Raw genomic sequence first — 21323 nt, 5'->3', positions numbered from 1 at the left:
CGTGTAACCAAAGGACTAGAACTGAGAGCATATGGTTGTGTAATGCATAAACATGGCTGTTATGTACCTGTAACACACCATATAACAGACCTGTTGTAACTGACTAAGGTACATAACTAAGTATGAACACAGTGTTTCAGCACAGCACAAACTATAAAGCCAGAATGGGAACAACATGGTTTAAAAGGCAACTTTTGCTATAAGAGAAATTTCAAATCTCCATGTAAGCAGGCTTCTATTTCTTTAAACATCTTTGAATTAAAAAAATTTGCAAGAATATTTTAATATTTTCAGTTTCATAAGCTAGTTTCAGCAAATTCATTACTATCTGCGGAGCATTTCTTTTTCCACTGAGGCACTGTAATCATGAGTGAAACTCCAAAATGTCAGTATTTTAATTCATCGCCTGTGATTACATCAAAATCATCAATTAAAAAAAAAAAAGAAGCTCTTACTATGGGTGCAAAGGGAGCACAATCAAAAGTACACTGCGTTCACAGAGTCACATCTGCACAAGTCAGCCTTGCTAGTTAAGTTACTTTGACCTTTAAACAAAGAATGTGCACTGCTGACAGAAGCAGGAAAGAATGTTTGGTCTGGGCTGCCACATCAGCATCTGCTACAGTTGTAACCAAACTTTAAGGAACTCACTTTTGCATAAGAATTTGGAGGAATGGACACATTCCCGTGACCAACCAGCTGCATGTGGAAACAAATATAATTACTTCCCTTGTATTCGCATGGCATCTCTGTTAGTGTAACTAAACCTGTGAATACAATCTTTTAATGCTCAAAATTGAGAAAATCTCCCACTGCCTCTGCAATCCAAGAAAACCCCGAACACGAGAACATTAGGAATGCCAGGCTGTTTTTTAAAGACAGAATACAAGGTTTACAGGGAAGTTTCAGATCCTGAATTGAAGATCAAGGTCCATTTTTTAAACAATTAGGTTCATTCTCTGTTCCCCATTTAGTATGTCATCAGTGATAGATATGCTTGTTCACAGGAAACAGAGAGCTATATGGCGTAACAAAATTTCAGATGTTTGAAAGCCTACATAACTGTACCTCACGAATCACCTTTTAAATAAGGGTAAAGAACAATGCTAAATGTAAGTCCACCTTAAGGGCTTGCCCTTTTTCTCCAAAACCCAATTCTCTCAGCTCTCCCCACATTAACCTTCTCCTGCTGTTTAGTTCTAACCTGACTTCCCCAAAATGAAAGAGAAGCCTACAAATAAGTGAACTGCTAAAATTCTTAGCGTGAAGTCATAATTTTTTGTATTCATTTGATCTTCTTGCAAGGGAAGAACTGGCTCTGGAAGTAACACTGATTCTGTTAGAATAAAAAACTGTAAACTCAAATTATGATTCAAGATGCAACAATGAGAAAATGGAGAAGTGTATTTATCCCACCCCAGAAAAACTAAAAATAAAATTGACAAACCTTAAGCATCCTAAATTCAAGAAAGAGGCAGCGCTATGTAAAAGCATAGTCAGCAAGCCTCCCCTGAACTGGGAGGAAGAACTTCCTCGCAGTTTTATATCTGGCATGGGAGGAGGTTCAGGGAGAAAACAGGACACCAGTCAGCTAATTTTTCTAGCAGCCAACTACTGCCCTTATGTCTTCAAAGTGGTTAAGTGATACAGCATGATTCACAGACAAAACTCACTCAGAAACATCATCAGCAGACTTACTCGCTGCTCCAGGAGCCACTAAGAAATACTTAGGAAGTTAATTACAGCAGAATCTAAAAGGATGTACTTAAGGACTTCTCTATAATTTGTACATAAGGTACATAACACATTACCTTTTTTAGTCTCTTAAGTATTTCAAAATAATGTTTACTATTTTCTGCTTATTACTGGGGAATTCTATTCCAGAGGTAGAAATAGCATTAGATTAGGATTTAAGTTTCCACCTTACCATCTGGGGCAGTCATAGTAATATAGGTAGCTGTTATGGCTGGATAATACTTAAGAAAATTTCAGAATTGCTCTCACAGTCAACAAATATTACGCTTAAAAAAAATAATTACTGTGTCACATTAATTAAAAAAACAAACAAACGACAAAAAAAGCAGTAGCATCCATTCCCACTAGTCAAATCACAGCTGCCCTTGATGTTTCAACTATTAAGAGCATTACACATGTAAGAAAAACAAGGCAAAGAATGTTTCTAAATGAGTTTACACCGCCAAGAACTCAGAGTTGCTCTCCTTGAAAGGCACAAAAGCAAACAATTGACAGCAGCTATTATTATTGCATTATCACAGTTACACAATATTTAACTGTTTCAAAATGGTTGTGTGAAGACTTTGGTTAGTAAATTGCCTGTACAACTGAGGACTTCACTTTTTTGATACCTGATTCAGAGAGCCTGCATCATCACCTCTGAACGTGTGATTCTTCACTAGCAATTCACTGCCTATCCTGCTTTTTAGGAATGGCTCTCAAACAAATAAATTACACCGTGAGCTTTGACTTCCATAGGACTAGTGTCTTCTCACCCCTAAACCTGCATCTCTCCACCATACGCTGTGGACAGCCACCAGCTGAAGATGAAATATGTCTGGCTGGATCCACAGCCATACACACACAGAATGTCAAGAGCTGGACCAACAAAACTTTAAAGATAGTCTATGGAAACAACTATAAAGAATTAATAAGGGTTTAGAAAAGCAATTCTTAGTATAGCCTTTTCTACCCAATTGAGTAATAACAGGTTTCTGTGGTTTGAGAAGATAATTAGCTAGCACATTAATCAACTATTCATGTAAAAAAGCTAAATGGCTTACCAAATTATTACTCCAGTTGCAAAGATTTCTTGATGACATTTTAAACCTCCTGAGCCACATCAAGGGCTAGCAAGTGCCATAATGCTTAATAAAAATTCTACAACTAATCTAGTTTTAAAAGTATATTTTCTAACCAACACCAAAAACAACTTACAGGGAAAGCCCCACTGTTAAAGTTTAGCACAAGCTTAATTCGGAACAAAACTTATTTAGTAAATTAACTGTACACCTCATCAGTTACACTCGCAGAGTTTAAAGTTCAAAACCTTTGTACACACTAATCTTAAGTGCACTGAATGGCGGGGGGGGGGGGGTGGGGGAACAAACAAAAAACCAGTACCCCTGATGACGTAATTTATGGCATGTATACACCATCTTGTTACAGAAAAGTGACAGAAAGAGTAGGATATGAAAACAGTAACCAGATGTATAAGCAACAATAAGCATTGTAAACCAGGATATAAACACTAACTTGTTCACATGCCCATGTCGGTTAGGAAACAACTTCAGTTTTAAAAGTCTACAGCATTGAGGTCTCATACTGAATTGACACAATATTGACATCACTTTATCACTTCCCCCCACCCTCCAAATGCAAGCTTCACTTGAGGATATGAGGAAATATGAGCCAAAAGAATCTCCAACTACTATGTTTAGTTTATTAACCATGTAAAGTTTTTCAGGTTTTGTCTTTTTTAAAGGCAATAATATCCTCGGCATTAAGTCACCGCACCCTGTCTCTTCAAGTGACAAATCTTAAGTCACTCTCCTTGCTGAAACTCTAAACAGAAATAACTATCAGTTCAGTACAGGGAAGCCTCTACTGTGACAGTGTTGCACATCTCTTCACTATGAAACAAAGGAGTATCTGCACAAATTCCTTTGGAAACTCCTCAAAAAATATCAGTGTACCTTGCCACAGCTTACAAAGCTACAAACTTGCTGGTATGCACTGCCACTTCTCTTAAGTGTATTACAAGTGGAGATTAATTTTACTTTACCATTCTACTATCTTACCATACATTTTCTTCATGTTTTATCTTGTAGGGACTCTAGTAATAAGGTGGTGAAATCAGACTACACTAATTGAAGCAGGACTTTGTACTTGTGCTCACTGCAGGAAAGTATCCTAGAATGTGGGCTAATGACCAATACTGATTCTCTTCCAAGTCTGCTCTGAACCAGAGCAAAGTCTCCAAGAGCTGGAATGAAGCTGCAGACTATTCTGGCTCAATTTAAAAAGCAAAAAACCCACAGTTACTGCTTTTTTTCCTGTTTTTAGATGAACAAATTAAGCAGAATATTTCATGTTTTCATTGAGCGTGTCTGTCTGTTCACTCCAAGAACAGACTAGCAATTCTTAGCCAAATATCGAAAGAGGCAGAAACATTTCCTTCAACAGAACAACTGCAATTCATAGCATTCTTAAAATATTAGTGTGCTAAAAAACTATCAGTTGACTCCAGCAAAAATTTTAAAAGCTTCCTTATTTTATATACAAACATAAATACTCAGAATCCATGAAAGAATGCTGTGCTTATGAGCACTTGTTTTATCACATTAATCTAATAACACATTTTACATAAAATGTGCATAATACTTAACAGTTCAGTTCCTTAACCCTTATTGTATCTATATAAGTATATTTTAAACTTATTAAACCTCTAAAGGTATAAAATAGCTAGCATTTAAAAAGGATTTCCCACTCAACCATCTTCAAGTATTTAGTATATTCTAAATTTAAGAGCTATGCCCTCAGGTACTGATAGAACAAACTTAAAAGGTTTTGTGGGCTCTAGCTGCAAACGCCAATAATCTTGGATTCCAGCACTTCCATGAAAACAATGAATTTCAGAATATAAAGACCACTACAATAGGTTGATATGAAAAGGAGGAAGTCATGCCAAATGGTCATTTTTAAACAGGAAATCAATTTTCCTATACTCTGATTCTGTCTGTTCTTAAATCAAACAATAGCAGAGGGCAGGCGGAGTTCACTCAGCCTTACTTTCCAAAATCTGGTTATTTCACATTACTAATAGGTAAGAGGCAGCAGAGACTCTTGCATTCAAACACAGTGAGAGCTTAGGCTCAACTCACACTTCAGCTCTTCTACTAAACCTGTGTCGATTAGATTGGGAGAGAAAAGAAAGACTTGGCCATAAAAAAAACCAACCAACCAACCAACCAACCAAAAAAAAACCCAGCAAAAGTGCTTCTGTCACTTCTCATGCAGCTTTGTTGGTTTTGTTGTTTTGGGTTTTTCTTGTTTTTACCTGGACACATTCTGTTCAAGCTGTACCAGCAAAACACTTTCGCAACTCGAATTACAGTTTACACAATAACTGTATGCTAGGATAGTTCTGTTAGCAGATCAAATACAGGCAAGCTCTTCTGGATCCTCTTGCTCAACAGCCATACGCAGTAACAACTCTGTGTAATAAGAATTATAAACTGGAAGGACTGTACTTTTTCTCCACAAACATCCCTATCCCATATGGACAAATGAGGATTGATTTATATTTTCAGCAACTTTTTTGGTCCTTTTCTTCAAATCAAGGCTAAAAACAAATTTTAGAGCAGTTATTTCAAAAATACTAACACCACATAAAGCTCCAACTTTACCACAGCTACCAGTGCCCCAATCTGGAAGACTACAAAACCAACTAAAGTCAAGAAAGCAGCTGTCATATACCTTCTCACCCATTCTTCTGACGTTCTTTTTTTTACTTATGGTAAAATAGACACATTTTATTTAAATAAGAGCTAAGCTGACAGGAGAATTTAAACACAACCTTTCTCAATGTTTTCACTTGTATGGGATCAAACCTAGCCACAAGTTCAACTGCAGGATATTGACTAACTGGAAAATCTTGCACTAGGATTTTGGCTCACCTGAGGATGTTATGGGTGTGTGCTCCCAGTGTACAACCACCTCGTTACCTTGACCTGCATTGCTTAGGAATTCCATTCAAGCTGAAGCTGTATTAAGAAGAGTATTCTTTTTTTTTTTTTTTTTGTAGTCATTACATTTAAGTTTTATGTTTCTGTCAAAACTGGCCATTATTAGTTAAAGAAAGGATACCAGAGAACAGGCTTCATTCTACTTACAAAAAGTCAGACCATATGGACAATTCATCAACATTAAGAATTATTTACAATTTTAAAAAGTAGAATAAGATTGAGCTTTTAAGAACACTGACAGAAGTGTGCTCACTAGCTGAAAATAAACAAACAAAAAACCACAATTGATGATATTCTACAACATCTCTACAACTTTCTGATATGATGTGGAGGTGTCCAAAGAGAAAAATGGTAGACAAAAAGCCCTTTACCTCAAATACACGAAGTGTGGAGACCTACATTTGAGACCTTGTCATTCACTCCACTGTTTTCACTGACTTGTTTCCAGCAGTTGTCCAATCACACCACTAATGCAGGACAGGCTTACATCTTTACACCCTCTGCAAAAATCACCACCCACCCACTCACTCACTTTGCCTAACATGGGTAAATGACCATGTAAGACAGAGCTGGACGAGACGTAATTAATATCTGTATGAGTTATAATGTTGCAAGCAATTGCTTTATCATCAACTATCATATAAGAATCACTGAGCAGTCAGTACATGTTTTGGAACTTCCCAGTGCTGCAACTCACTGCTACTTCAAGGTCAACATTTTCTAATGCCAGCCTTTTACTACATGCCAACTTGCAAGCTAAGCTAGTGGAATCTGTGGGAGGAGACAGGGAGGGGTAAAGAAGGGAGATAGGCAGGTTAGTTTCCCCATCAGGTTAGCAATCCGACTTTACTTAAGGCACAGCTGCATAATCACTGCTGCCAACATAGAGGAAGAAGCCAAGAACACAGTTACAGTGGGAGAAAACAGTTAAGATATCCTCTTTCAAGCACAAGGCAAGTCACATACAACGCCCTTCACTGATTTTTAGGGGCTCCAGATTTAACAGAATTAATTTGGTATTGTTCAGTCCAGTAGAAATGAAACCCAAGAATTTCAGTGGAAAAACATCTTGCAAAAATGCCAGAAGAAAGTTAAAAGTTTAAATTCTGGGCTTTTGGTTTAGTTAGTTTGTTTATTTTGGGCTGAGTTGGTTTTTTGTGGTTCTGCTCGGAGTTTTTTTAAGTATTTGAGCTACAAAGCAAACCAGTGAAACTGCCAACAGGCAGCATACTGTGTCTGCACCCCAAAAAAGCTCACCCGATTATAATAGTTTCTAGAATAATTTGACATTAATCGCAGCATGCATAATTCACGTACAAATGCTTGTGTCTTTCTTCTGATCTAATATAACCAGAGCAGTAGTAATTGTATGTAGGTTTTCAAAATTGAGAGCTAAATATAGACAGACTAGCAATCCCAGTAAATTCAGTGAGATCATTCATCTTCTTAAAGTTAAGCATATGTATTAGTCTTAGGAGATTGTGAACAACCTATCACGAACACTCTAGGGACAAACACCTTGTCTTACTAATCCACAGAATCAGCATTACACCCTTTTGGGCTACACAAATATATCTTAAAATCCTGACCATTCAACACACAGCTAACAGAAAGACTTTCATAAAATACACACAACACAAATCAGTTACCAATGTTTTATATAAAAACCTTGTAAGATGGACATAAGGAATCGTACCAGTGCATAGCACACCAATCAGACCAACTTCTCTAAACTGACTCTAACTCATAGAAATGATGCTTCATATACTCATCAAGTTTTAAAACATACTCTGGAAGGAAATATTTTATTTTCATAAAATATGCTTAGGACTTCTCTAGTCATATTTTTTCACACTGTGGGAATGCAAAGAAAGTTTGAAATACTTACTTGGGATACACTGGCTCGTAAAGATACTTGTCTCTTGCTGATGGGATTTCAAAAAATAAGATGTATCCATTTGCAGTCTGAAAGAGAAATACTGGTAAGATATATATCCAACCTATCTCCATGAGTAAAATCTATACAGGCTCTTGAGATTATACATATGTTTCATATACTGAACACAAATATACACTCATATCAAGCTTCAGATATATTTTTAATATTTGCACAGAAATTCATTCTAGGTGAAATCCACACTAGCCCTTAAAGCCCAATGAATAGCTCACTCAGTATGCAGAAAAATGGAAAACACTCTCGATGTATGCATCCAGCAGAAATTTTCCTCTGATTCATATTAATACACAAAACCAGACAGCTATATCAAATGTTGAGAACTTGGGCACGTAATTCCCACCAAGAAAGAGAATTAATGCAGAGAGCATGTAGTAGTGTGGTGGGTTGACCCTGGCTAGGGTAGCAGAATGTAGCAAGCCTGCAGAACAAGACCTCCAGGTGTCTGAACACATATGGACGCTATAAAGTGCAAAGAAGCTAGGCCTCGGTTCTCAATGTTGGTCATCCAGGCAGTTTTCAAAAAATCCCCATGTCATGCAGTATCTTTAGATACCACAACACCTGTTCAAAATCATCTCGTGTCTGAAAAAAATTCTATGATAATTCAATCCCAAATCATACTCTGTCATTCTGGAAGACTCATTTCAAACTGTAACGCTATTCAGAGAACAAACATAAATCCTTTAGTTATCAGATGTTCCAGTCATGACTAGAAGCTGATCCAGTGTTTGTATAAGCACAGGAGAGGCAGATGACCATTAAGGTTGTTCAAAGAAATATGATTTGTTTAAACCCCTTCAGGCAAATCAGCAAACGCATTTTGGTTAAACAGTGTTTTAATCCAAACATTTTAATATGGGCTGGGCACGTACCCAAAGCACCGCTACTGGAGACAAGGAGCACTGAAACTAATGGTTTACAGTTGCTCTGCAAGGTTGGTTTCCTTTTCTTTGAATAAAGGAAAAAGTAACACTCTTGTTAGCTTAGTTTATCAGTTCACAGATGCCATGTTCTTCCCCAGTCAAACATTTCGCTTTATCATGCAAGAAATTTGTGTTTTGCCTTCAGAGTCTAAGAAACACAATTATTCTCATTTAAAGCAAGTACCTCTCCCATGCAAGACCAAAAACTGAACCATAATGGCGAGTGAGCTTGAGACAGGTGGAAAATAAATGGAAGCTTTTCTATGTGCAGCAATATCATGTTCAGGTATTATGTGGTAAAGAAACATACTCATTTCTAACATCTTTACAGGTTCTTTCCATTACATCATTAAATATTTAACCTGTAAGTTACCTTATCCTGGAAGGAAAAGTAAAACAATACTGTGAAGTATCTTTATACTGACATTAGGGTACAAAGGGCCTTACTGAACACTATTCAAAGCACTAAGTTGCTATTGTTACAGGTTCATTTCTAAATAGAACCTCAAATTCCACAAAGAGCTGGATGAAATGCAGAAGCATTCAACCATGCACTTCCTGCAAATTGATCAGATCCATATCCATATTCTACGCTGCTTCAGAAATGTCTGCGTAGCAATGAAACTTACTAAAGTAACCATGACTGTCATTCTTCCCTGATCATTCTCATCTCTGATAGTCAAAAGTATAAACATACAGCACCTTGCAAGGGATTTCACAACATGGTTTCTCATATGCTACGATGTTTAATAAAGCTCTACCTTAGCTACCAGAATGCACACTGAAGAGCAGTCTGTATCAGAGGGCTGCCTGTAGCAAGGGAAGGACTAAAATCACAGAATCACAGAATGGTAGGGGTTGGAAGGGACCTCAGGAAATCATCTAGTCCAAACCCCCTGCCAAGAGGTTCCCTACAGCAGGTTGCACAGGAAGGCGTCCAGGTGGGTTTTGAACATCTCCACAGAAGGAGACTCCACAACCTCTCTGGGCAGCCTATTCCAGTGCTCTGGCACCCTCACAGTAAAGAAGTTTTTCCTTAAGTTTGTGTGGAACTTCCAGTGTTCCAGTTTTTGCCCATTGCCCCTTGTCCTGTCACCAGCCGCCACTGAAAAGAGCCTGGCCCCATCCATTTGGCCCCCACATTTCAGGTGTTTATAGACATTTATAAGATCCCGTCTCAATCTTCTCTTCTCCATGCTGAAGAGTCCCAGCTCTCTCAGCCTCTCCCTGTAAGGCAAATGCTCCAGGCCCCTCATCATCTTTGTGGCCCTAAAATGTCTTATATATTTCTCTATAGTGAAGCATTCTGACCCAATACACAAGTTTGTTTCAATACCAGAATTAGCTACCTTGCGTGTATGTACTGATAGAAGAAACCAAGTTTTGCCCAGTAACACTGGAAAAATTACAAATGCAGCAATATGAGAGAAGAAACTACAAAATGTAGGGTAAAAAAGATCAGTTAAGAAAATGTGCCAAGTTTAGCAACAGAAGATACTAGCAGTAAAAGAAGTTCGAGTTGATAGGAGATTATGACAGCGTAATAACTGCGTAAGTTTAACTGCCCACCATTAAAACTACTTGATGTATTTTATAAAGTCTTATATGCTAGACTAAAGTTTGCCTTCAGTAAAAATAATTACCTCAAAGCATAGGCTGCAAAGTGTTTTATTTTCATACAGATGCTCTGAACTCTGTCAGTCAGACAAAAAACACTGTATATCACTAGTGAACATCATATCCAGACTACACTCCCCATCATTGTGTCATTAAAAAAAGTGAATGTAAATCACCAACTCAGCTTTCAAACTGATACTTTTAGCTATTGCACAGGACTTCAGTAATTAATTGACGTTAATTCAGTTCAACAAAACTAGGAGTACAAACTACTATCTTTTTTTCATTAATAACTTGCTTTGCTATTGCTCCTTCATTAGTTTTATTCTCAAGAAAAAGTCACAAAGAAGGGAAAAAATGTTTATTCTCTTGGAAAGAAGTTCACAGTTTCACTTGGAGATAAGTATCATGCATCAGGAGGAACACAGTCTTCATTAAGCTCCCAAAACTGCCTTGTCCCTGTCTCTCTATAACAAAAATATGTTTGTAAATGTGGTCTTTCAGTAGGACTCGTTAACTGTTTGAAATTAAATTTAATCCAAAAGCATATTAAAAAAATTGCAAAACAGAACTGGTGTTAAAACTACCATAACAAACATGCTTAACTACATTATATTTATAAATATACCCAGGAGAAGCAATATAGTGTAAGAAATATCAATAATACTAGAAATCCCATGACACTCATTATTTCATAAACTGTTTGACCATTTTGAATTTTAATTTCTAAAACTTAAGTTTACAAACTGAGTCTTTATGGGCATTTAGATTCTGAAATCATCTGCCAAAAAGAACCCTATACATTTAGCTGCACAAAAACTTAACACTACAGTAACTGAACCAGCAAGAATTAAAGCTAGATTAACTTCAGCTGAACCATAACATCTCTTGAGCAAATGGATCTCAACATGACATAAAAAACCATAATATGCAAGTAATTCAATATATCAATTCAAACATCTTCTGAACTATTGCATAAAGGTACAATTAAAATGTGTTTGGATAGTTTACTTGTGATTATATGCTGTATAAAATTTAATATTTCTTTTTTATTCACAGTAAATGTTACAGAAGTCTCCTTTCTGCCTTTGCTGGTAACTATTAGCATTTGCTAACTGAAAATATAATCTGACACTAACAGAAATACTTTACCGCATTGATTCGGCGAGATGCTTTTAGGCAATTTTAACATTCTAAACCAACTACTCAGAAAAGTTTACTCCTGCATTACACACAAGAAAATGGGAACACAGGAAGTTTAGTTGATTTAGAGTCATTATCATATTGGTAGAGACACAAAGTATTCCATAAATCATCTGGTCTTTTCCACTACAATAACAATATCTGATTGGTTTTTAAAACTACAGAGCATAACAGGCATCATTTTAAACACAAAAGATGGTTTACATTAGGAGATGAAGTCAGTGTACCAACAAATACAGCAGTCGTTATCCAGTTCGCGATTCCACATAATCAGCGTCAGATGGGAAAGCGTAATTATTTCATTCTTTCCTTCTGTACTTTCTCACAAGAAAACCTTTAAATACGATAGGTTTGATTTTAAAAGCTAGAAAAAGAAACACCCAATTTGAGACCCAGTTCTAATGTAAGATTTGACCAGAAGTCAGCAAGAGTACCATCCCATATTCGGACTCCTATAAAATCTACTCCCACCTTTATTATGCCTGCCTTGCACCTCAGATTTTTAAATGCTGGTGCTGAAATAGTCCACTTCACTGCCATAAGCAGAGCACCAGCAACGAAACAAGATTTTATTTCCATTTGAGACAAGATCACATCTTTAAGACTCTTAAGAGTCCCTGTATCATCTATCACTGCCCTTGTTTCTGTGTTCTCAGTGCCTCATCACATCTTTAAGACTCTTAAGAGTCCCTGTTTCTGTGTTCTCAGTGCCTTGCAATTTTCTTTTTAATCACTAAAAGATACTGCCTTAATAAAGCCACAGTTTCATCCTCTTTAAGATCCACCTTTCTGAAACATCTGTAAATGCTATTTATCAAGCTAAATATGCTTGTCATGTAACTCCTCAACCATTTCTTTCATTCCCATGTCTTTGAATTCCTTCTTCTTTGTGACCAGATTACTAAAGTAATGAGATGCTGCATCAGCCCTCGATAATATATATAAACATTATTTTAATACAAAGAACTGCAGTTCATTTTTCAGGAATAAAAATGAATGAGAACTACTAAACAAAGCTTCTATCATCCAAAAAACCCGTTGGTACTATTACACATTTTCATAAGGTAAATGTCAATTAAATGTATATACAATCTGCAAGTTTGTATAAGCACAGAAACTGGTGATACAAAACTCTCTTTGCAATAGTTTAACCACAGTAAGAAGTAAAAACTCTACTTACTGAAACAGCTATCATGGTGCTGTCAGGCCGCCATTCTGCTTGTTTATAAGGTCCAAACTGAGAAGCTGCTTTTGATATTTCCTTGTAGCTTACAATTAATACACTGGGCTGGAGGGAAAAAAAAAAAATTAAAATTACATCTCATATCTAGAAGTAAAGGGATGTTTGTTATATTGTGATATAACTGTAAACAACTATGTTTCCTTAACAGTGACAAGATGTTTCACTTGAAAAGGAAGGTTAAAAAATTAGTGCATATTTGACAATGCATTACACAATGGTGCTTTTAAAGGGAATTCATGCAGACCTCTTGACACACTGTCATTCCTAATCTCACTCTTTCAAACCCAAGACTTTCTTCTAGGGAAGAAAGAAGTGAGTAAGCAAGTCTTTACTCAAATTGCAACTCAAAACCAGCAAAAGCTTCCCAAAATAGATAAGAAGCATATCTGGCATTTTACAATCTGCTGCAGAAAAAAATCCAGCATTTTGATATTGTACGTTTTGCTTCTCAGGAGGAATGTAAGGTCAGGCAGAACAGAGGCTGCCACTCACCACTGAACAGTGGAGGTAGATGCTCACAGTATGACAAAAATAGTGAAAAGGAAAAAAAAAAAAAAGGAAAGATAAAAAGAAATATAACCTTTAAAGGAATATAGTAGTACCATTAGCAAAGACTAAACAAATTCTCCAGTGCTCCAGTTAATGCTACTGAAAAGAGATACACAGAACTTCTTGTTCCCACAGTTAAATACATCTGCCACCCTTCTTACACATCATTCAGCTACCTTGGCTATCTTTTCACAAGAGCACTTTCCACAGGGGTTCTTACTCCAAAATCTTTACCCTTCCCAACAATGCCTTTTTAGCACGAAACATGCCTTTTTTTAACCGATGTGAGACTATGACAACATTCACAAGAGACAGCTTAAAGCAAATGTGTTTTAAATGACCAATACTGAAATAGAGGAATTGTACTATTTATAAAACAGTAAGGTAGCAAGTTACCTTCATGAGCAAAGACATCTAACTCAAACTGCTTTAAAACCTACTTCTGCTTCATTATCAGTTGTTGTTGTACATTAAGAACTCCTTTGGAATTTCCACTAACAACGATGAGCGCTGCATCAGCATCAGGACAAAACAACTAAGCAAACAATTAAAAAAACCCACCACAAACCAACACACAAAACCAAACCCACAGTGAAATAATTCTAAATTGTTAATATTTCACTTAATTCTACCTGACCAAATACAACAATCTTTCCCATTTCACTCTTTTAAGCCATAACTATGAGTAATATAAGTAGTCTCAGAACACGGAACTACATAAAATAGTTGTATATCTTGATAGATTTCTTCATAAAAAAACACTGCATCAAATTCTCTCAGCAAGCCTAGACATGGGATATTACCACTTCACTTCTCTAAACACAATCTACTGCATTTGATGTAAATGCAAATCAAGCAGAGATTAAAACCCTAAAATAAGATGTGAATGTTGCTCTGAACAGGTCATCTTTAAATAGGACAAGCAGAACAGCTTTGAACAGCAGCCCTCACAGAAGCAAGTGTCTGCCCTAATTGAGACGTTTCAAGGTCTGCAAAGAAAATGACACAGTAACCAACTGGAGAGAGAGACAATCATTGTTTATTTGACAAAATATTAAAAAAATAAAAATTAGTTTTCCTTAATTTGGATTCTGCTTTTTAACTGCTGCAGGTTAATGTCAAACTGTGCATACTGCGGATTTAACAAGTAGGCCAACAAATACAATGGAAAACTAGTGGACTAAGTTTGAGAAGTAAACACGTAACACTATGTATGCATTCAGATACTTCTTAGTGCTCCTTTTTTTTAGTTGCTCTCTTACCATAAATTCACTTGAACCCAGAAGTAAAGAGGGCAAGACAGGAACACTGCCATTTATAGTCACCCAAAAAGTTACTAAAAATATGCAGTAATACTCTTGCTCAGGCCCGTGGATGCTCCTGTAAGGCACCAGCACTCACATAACTTTTATGCAAAACAAAGTAGTTATCATACCTGTACTAAATATGAATAGCAAAATCATATCCTTCACTAAATTCTAAGAATGTTGCACCAAGTAGCTGATATGTCATACTCAAATCCTTATGTACTGCCAAAACTGACACTTTTTTTTTAAATACTGATTAAGTTACACGGAATCCAGTTATTTCTGCCCAAATAATACTCAATAACATTCTGAATGTTTTGCCCAGCCTATCCATAGCCAACTTGTTCAGCTCTGAACTCCACTTATTTTGCTCTTTTTATTGTAAATACAGATTCAAAGTAATGAGAATTCTAAACCCAAGTAAATTTCACAACCCTTAATACTTCCCTCTCTCTTCTACAGGGTTCTCACCTTTAATGCTACCAATTCACTATTACTAATTTACTTTCCAAAGAATTTTTTACATTTAATTACAGCTTTCAGACACTGAGTATCTGGAAGACTAACAGCATTTTCACAACTGTTATGTCTAGGGAGAAGATTCTACTATTTGCTGAGAGCACACAACAGTATTACAAATTGACAACATCGCATATTATGTACGGGTTTGGGTTTTTAAACGTAACATCAAGACAGGAACCTGCATGGCTGTAGGCAAGTGTTAAAATCCTAATATTCTCATCCCCTAACAATTTAGTATTGGAGACATAAATCTCATTTAGAAACAAGAGGCAATTTCTTTCAAAACCACAAATGTTCTGTTTGGTTTTATAAGACAAATGCTGCAACACTTCATTAGGCTGTAGGCAGAAGACAAAAATAAAAAACAAGCTGTTCTGATGAGCTTATAATCTAAGGGATAAAGACAAGGCTGGGAGAAAACAGAACAAAAGTCTGGTGATACTGTACACTTTATTTTGTCATTAGATGGCCTGTGCTCCACTTTAAAGGCTGAAGCTTTTTAGGTTTCTAAGCTAATAAACCAGAAAGATTAAACTGAGAAAATAAAAGCATGCATGCCTGCATGCATAAGGAACTGGAAAATTTATTAGTATGGGCCAGAAGGAAAAAAAAAAAAAAAAAATTAAAAAACCCCACTAAAATCCATTTTGTCAGTAACAGAGACACAAGGTGGTGATAAAAGAATTTCTAAAAGCAGGGTTAATTATAAAAACATAGCTCCTTTAATTCTGTTGTAAAGGCAGCTGGAAAGCTTAGAATCAGCAGAGTATCCATCCAAACAACACAGCAGAGCAGAGACAGCTCCCAACACTGTGCTTCGCGTAAGCTACTATGAGAGAGTTCAAGAAACCAAAGTGTATCAGAACTGTCAATCACTCCCTCTCCCAAGTGAAAGTTTCCAGTTAATGTACCACTCAAAAACTTTGCCAACAAGAAAGGCCATATTCTGTAGATCTTTGCTGCTCCTCAGCCCCATGAATTGCCAAGTGCTTAAATCTGGACTAAACAGAATTGTGTGTGAAGGAGAACAGACTCTCTGACCTCATCTCTGATCTCATTCTGGCAAACGACTCAGGCACATGCAACTAAATGGACATTCAAAACTCCAAACATTCTGTGATTCTGTGTATGAGTTTTTTTGCTTTTCACTTCATGCAACTAATTCTGAGATGTCTTTCAGGGTGCATGTATTCTATACTAATCCATGAGACTCTGAAAACCTAGTAAGGCCCACTGAATACTCACGTGACAATTTTACATTCCACATAAGAAATCCATCAGTCTAACAGGTAATGTCTCACTTCTTTAATTATGTAACCACAAATACATATTTATAATAGAAGCAACAGCACAACTGCTACTGTTATTGACGTATAAAAAGAAATGGCCTTCTTGGACAAGTGTCTGCTGGCTATCAGTAAGTGGTTAGCATCTCGGGGATTCAATTACTAAGGAAAAAATACAGCAGAAGGGGCAAGACATCTTAGTTTGCACTGATGCTATCTGTGTTACGTTGTTCACAATACACAACCACTTACATCATTATCAAGACATCTGTTGTCCATTTTGCAATAAATTTCAGAAAAAAATGCCACAGAGATGGTATCTCATCCTATCTAGGAAAAAGCCCCATACAATAATTCAGCAGATTATCCTGGTGTTACTGTTCTGAGATGAAATCATAATCCTCGAAGCATGGCAAGAACTTTTTTTTTTCTTTTAATGGCCACTTGTAATAAAAAAGATTACAAAAACAACTGCATATTTTTTAATGTATTTATTCAAGTATCATATGAACTATAAGCACTGGTGTCTCGTAACTCCTTTTATAGTGTGCCAAAATTCCAGGTTACAGAGATCACTTCTCTAACAGAAGCACAGCCTCGTTTTGTCCAATTTGTTTAAATAACGTGTGTGCTTAGATTTAAAGCACGTATCAAGTTCAACTCTAATACTGCAACAGGTAGAGACTGAAAAGTGCACAAGAGTGAGTTATAAGAGCTGTCTGAATATAGACTTATTCAGCATTTATAATGAATACAAATTAGACAACCTAGGACTGACATGCATGCTTTCCCATAAGCTTATAGTTTATTTGGGTGATCTGATTCAACATCACATCATCACAAAAAAAAAAAAAACAGGAAAGTTTAAAAATTTGGGTAGATTTAAATCATAAGCTGACAAGCACCTAGGTAATTAAGAAATGCTCCTCAAAAGGAGCAGCTGGGGCAAGCTACTCTTGGCTTCAAAGAGCTTACAAAACTGGTTTTGACTGGCAGAGTAATAGCAGACAGTCCAGCAACCTTGAGGAGTGTTCATTAAATATTCAAAGCCGGTACTTATTCCTGTCATTGCCACAAGTTTGTTAAGATTAAAGAAAGGAAATGCTAAACTATATTTATACATACAAGTACATCATCAGACTATTCTTGTTGCACACAACTCACTCTTCAACACTTACAAGGGGAACTCCATTCATCTACCACACCTTCTTCCTCAGTTGTATACATCTTCCCCTACATATATAGTGAAGGTGTATAGGTGAAGTTGTACACATCTTCACCTACAGACCTGAGGGTAGGTATCTAGAATTCTCTGTACTGCCTCAAGCTCTTATTTCATGAGATAACCAAACCAATATAAAGATTAAAAGCCACTACTGTTAAAGGAGTAACACTTTATATGAACCAACTACAATGCTCCTTTGATCCCTTCATCAGCAGAATAAAACAGGCTTCTATTCATTCAGCAAGCTGAACAAGCCTGTAAAAGCCAACACTAGTCCACCATAAGAGCCACCAAAATACAGGTGCAAACAGAAGATCAGACACTTAGGACTGCACAGCTGCCTCGTGAAACCTCACCTTTTGATCCCAAGTCAAACTACTAAACATCAATTACCTTATTTTATCATTTCAGAAAATTCCTTTCATGAATTGGGGTTGCTCATTTCAAGCATCCAAGTACTTAACATTACCAGAGAGAAAACACTGACAAGCTTTCCAGTGCTGTCAATGAAAAGTGTTTCATTGGCTCCTAGTGTCAAGGAATCTTCTGAGGTACCCAGGCCAAAAATTTATCCTAAGAAAGATATTCAGAACATCGGTCTCCAAAGTGGGATGCATTTAATACAAGCCATTGGGGTCAGAGAAGAAAATATTTTTTGTACTGTTAATAAAATAAAGTATAATTTTTAAATGTGTTTATTTCAGCTTTACCTCATTCTAGGGTTTTTTGGGGGTTTGTTTTGGTTTTTTTTCCCCCCAACACTGGAATTTGGCTTCCTGAAGATGTGTTGGATGCCCCAAGCCTGTCAGTGTTTAAGAGTTATTTGGACAATGCACTTAACAACACACTTTAACTTTTGGTCAGCCCGGAAGTGGTCAGGCAGTTGGCCTAGATGATCTCTTTGAACTGAAAAACTGAAATAGTCTATTCTACTTTATTTTTTAATTTCTATATTGTGTATGCTTGATAATGTGCATGCTAGTACAGTAGCCCATGCATATAATAAATAAATAAATAAATAAATACATGTACACATGTTGGGGGTGCATGCTCAAGAATCTTTCACCAATAATGGTGCATGACCAAAAACGTTCACCACTCATCAGTAGTCTTTTCTATCCACAGTCCAACCTCTCCCTACAAAATAACATGTAAAACAGTCAAGGACTTTTTGGCTCAAAACCACAAAATCCAGAATTACATCTGTTTTTACCTACATCATTTACCCCCGTTTCTGATCTTAATACCTACACTGTTTCCAATCCAGAAAACACTACCTATTTTGGAATAAACTTTCCTTAGTTCCATGAGTTCTTAGCACATGGTAGGTGTAAAGGAGTTTTAAACATTGCCACCTCACTAGAAAAATACACATACTCAATTAAAATTCACATGTCTGGAAATATTTCAAAGGGCCCCCTGTTCTTGAAAAATTCAAAACAGAACTTCACCAGCCTCATCACCTCATTCTTACATGAAACTTTCCATATATAGTTGAGATAGTAATAAGTCTTAACACGAACATTAGCCTGAAGGCTTTTCTACTTCCAGAAACATAGTTCAACCTGACCAGAACTGAGCCTTGTTCCAAAGAAGGTACTTCTGACAAATAAAAACATTTTCTATAATGCAGTAATTTCAGTTTGTTTTATAAAAGTCCAACATATGATTTTAAGTGTCACCTTCAAAAACAAACAAGAAAAAAATCACCCCCCCCTCAAAAAAAAACAAAACAAAACAAAAAAACAAAAAGCCACAGAAAGCCCCCCACCCAAAACCCCAGCTGTATGCATAAAAATAATTCAAGAGATTCCTTAAAAAACACCCTTAACAGAAACCTTTGTCTTACAGGATTTTGCTAAAGGATGGATGTCCACGGAGGTGGTAGGACTGTAGCACGCCTTTTAGTCTAAGATCAGACAGTGATCAAGCCTGGCAAAGTCAGCAACTTCCTCAAAAGCACCCATTACATACTGAATTAAAATATATTTTAAAAATTTTAATGACCTGTAAGTTTGCTCAGCTTTTCTATATGAATTCTTTCAGTGCTCTGTCTGTAGGCAGTTATACAACATCTAACATTTCAAAACAAGTCCAAGCATGTAAGTTAATGAACACCATCCCCAGGAATAGATCATAAACCAAACTGCATTCTAGACAACGGGACACATCTTGACAAGCATTCTACAAGCCTGTTCTTTTTTATATATTTTCCTGGAAAAGAAAATCTGTTGTTCTGTATTGACAGTCTATAACTACAGGTTTATTAACTGGCAAAAGCTAGAAGAGCGTACACTTTTATCTACACCACGTCCTACAAACCTAGGAGAACAGAGGCCACATGACGATGTTCACACACCACAGTTATGGGCTGTTATGTCCCAGCTGGATACGTGCACAGGTTACAAAAACAGCATCAGCACTCCACCCAGGAACTAATGAACAGCTACGCAGAGGCGAAGTGATGAAATCTCAGCATAACTTAAAGCAAGATTTTAAGGCTATGACTGTCATTTGATGTCTTTCAGTATCAGCTTTCTAAAATTGGTTTGTTAGTTTTCTCCTGTAATCTGAGATAAACTCTATAAATTATCTGGAGTTGGACATATTTATAGACAGATTTAGCATCTGATTTAGGCAGCACTTAGAAGGATTCAGCATCAAAATTTAAAGTCAATATCACAGCTGATTCACTGACTCCACCAAATCAAATTGCCAAACAGCATTTTTGTTACCACGTTAATTCAAAGTCAGTTAAAAGCAAGGCATTTAACGTCAATTACTCACGTAGTCTCAAACTGGATGTTGCCAGAGCAGCAATTTCCATGCAAAAGCCATGGCAATTCTTCTGTTTAGGGCTGCAAAACTTTTAAAAACTTTTCATAAAATGCCAACTTTGTGAACTTCTGTGTTATGTATATCAACACACAGAATGCTGTGGTCTGTTCTGTGTTTTATAAAAAGTGGTTTGTATCTCCTACATTCGTATGTTCTTTACTATAAAATACATAACATATGAAGGCAGGAGAAGCATATTTGCAAAAAACACTGCTAGTTACACTCTTTACATTAAGCTTAAGCGCTATTTAAAGTCAAAGTAAGAATAAGAAGTTGGTTAGAAGTCTCGTTTTAAGGAATAACAGGTGTTAACTCCCAAGTAGATTGTCCTTACCATATTTCCTTAACACTACTTTGCCATCAGTAAACATCGCAGCTTAACCACTCAGATTCACAAATAATGAAGTATTCTGTAAGCTTTAGTCCCACATTCTACAGCCCTTTCTGCAACAGGAAGGAAAATAAAAAAGCTTTTTACAGAAGAGAGGGCTTTCTGGGTGTGAGAGCAGGGGCTGAGAGCTGGCAGGAGGATGGATACTCACTCTGCAGTACCAGATGCTTAGCTGAGATGGGGACAACACTGCGAAGAAAGCTCTCTGGGGATCCGTCTGGATGTGAAGAGGTTGCTCCAGGGACTCCAGAGGACACAACAGCCTCTTGGGCCAGCCGCTGAGAAAGTACATGGCTGTGGATTTCCCTCTTCCCGAGAAGCGGGCTCTCAGCCTACTCTAGCCTAGGCGGGGGACGGCGGGGACATCAGCCGAAGGGGAGGTGCAGGAGGGTTCGCTGCCCACTCGACGGCTTCCGGACGAAGGGCTCTGACCACCGGCCCGGGGCCGACCACGCATAATCACCAGCACAGCGACGGGTCCCCGGCTCAGCACCGCCGCC

At 37.0% G+C, this 21323-nt stretch overlaps 1 protein-coding gene across 2 annotated transcripts in view; it reads right to left on the bottom strand.

Annotated features, from left to right (window-relative positions):
- The window catches only part of RIC1 (RIC1 partner of RAB6A GEF complex), a 44541-nt gene extending 23426 nt beyond the window's left edge, over positions 1-21115 (bottom strand). For both annotated transcript variants that reach the window (XM_010169791.1, XM_010169792.1), the window contains exons 1-3: positions 20975-21115; positions 12643-12750; positions 7651-7727 (exon numbers count right to left, since the gene is read on the bottom strand). In XM_010169791.1, coding sequence (XP_010168093.1) covers positions 7651-7727; positions 12643-12750; positions 20975-21115 — 326 coding nt within the window. The remainder of the gene's footprint in view (positions 1-7650; positions 7728-12642; positions 12751-20974) is intronic.
- Positions 21116-21323: the final 208 nt, after the last annotated feature.

The sequence above is a fragment of the Antrostomus carolinensis genome, unplaced genomic scaffold (genome assembly GCF_000700745.2).
Source record: "Antrostomus carolinensis isolate BGI_N321 unplaced genomic scaffold, ASM70074v2 scaffold7876, whole genome shotgun sequence".
In the NCBI taxonomy this organism is placed as follows: Eukaryota; Metazoa; Chordata; class Aves; order Caprimulgiformes; family Caprimulgidae; genus Antrostomus; species Antrostomus carolinensis.
This window is presented reverse-complemented; position numbering and strand designations above follow the sequence as displayed.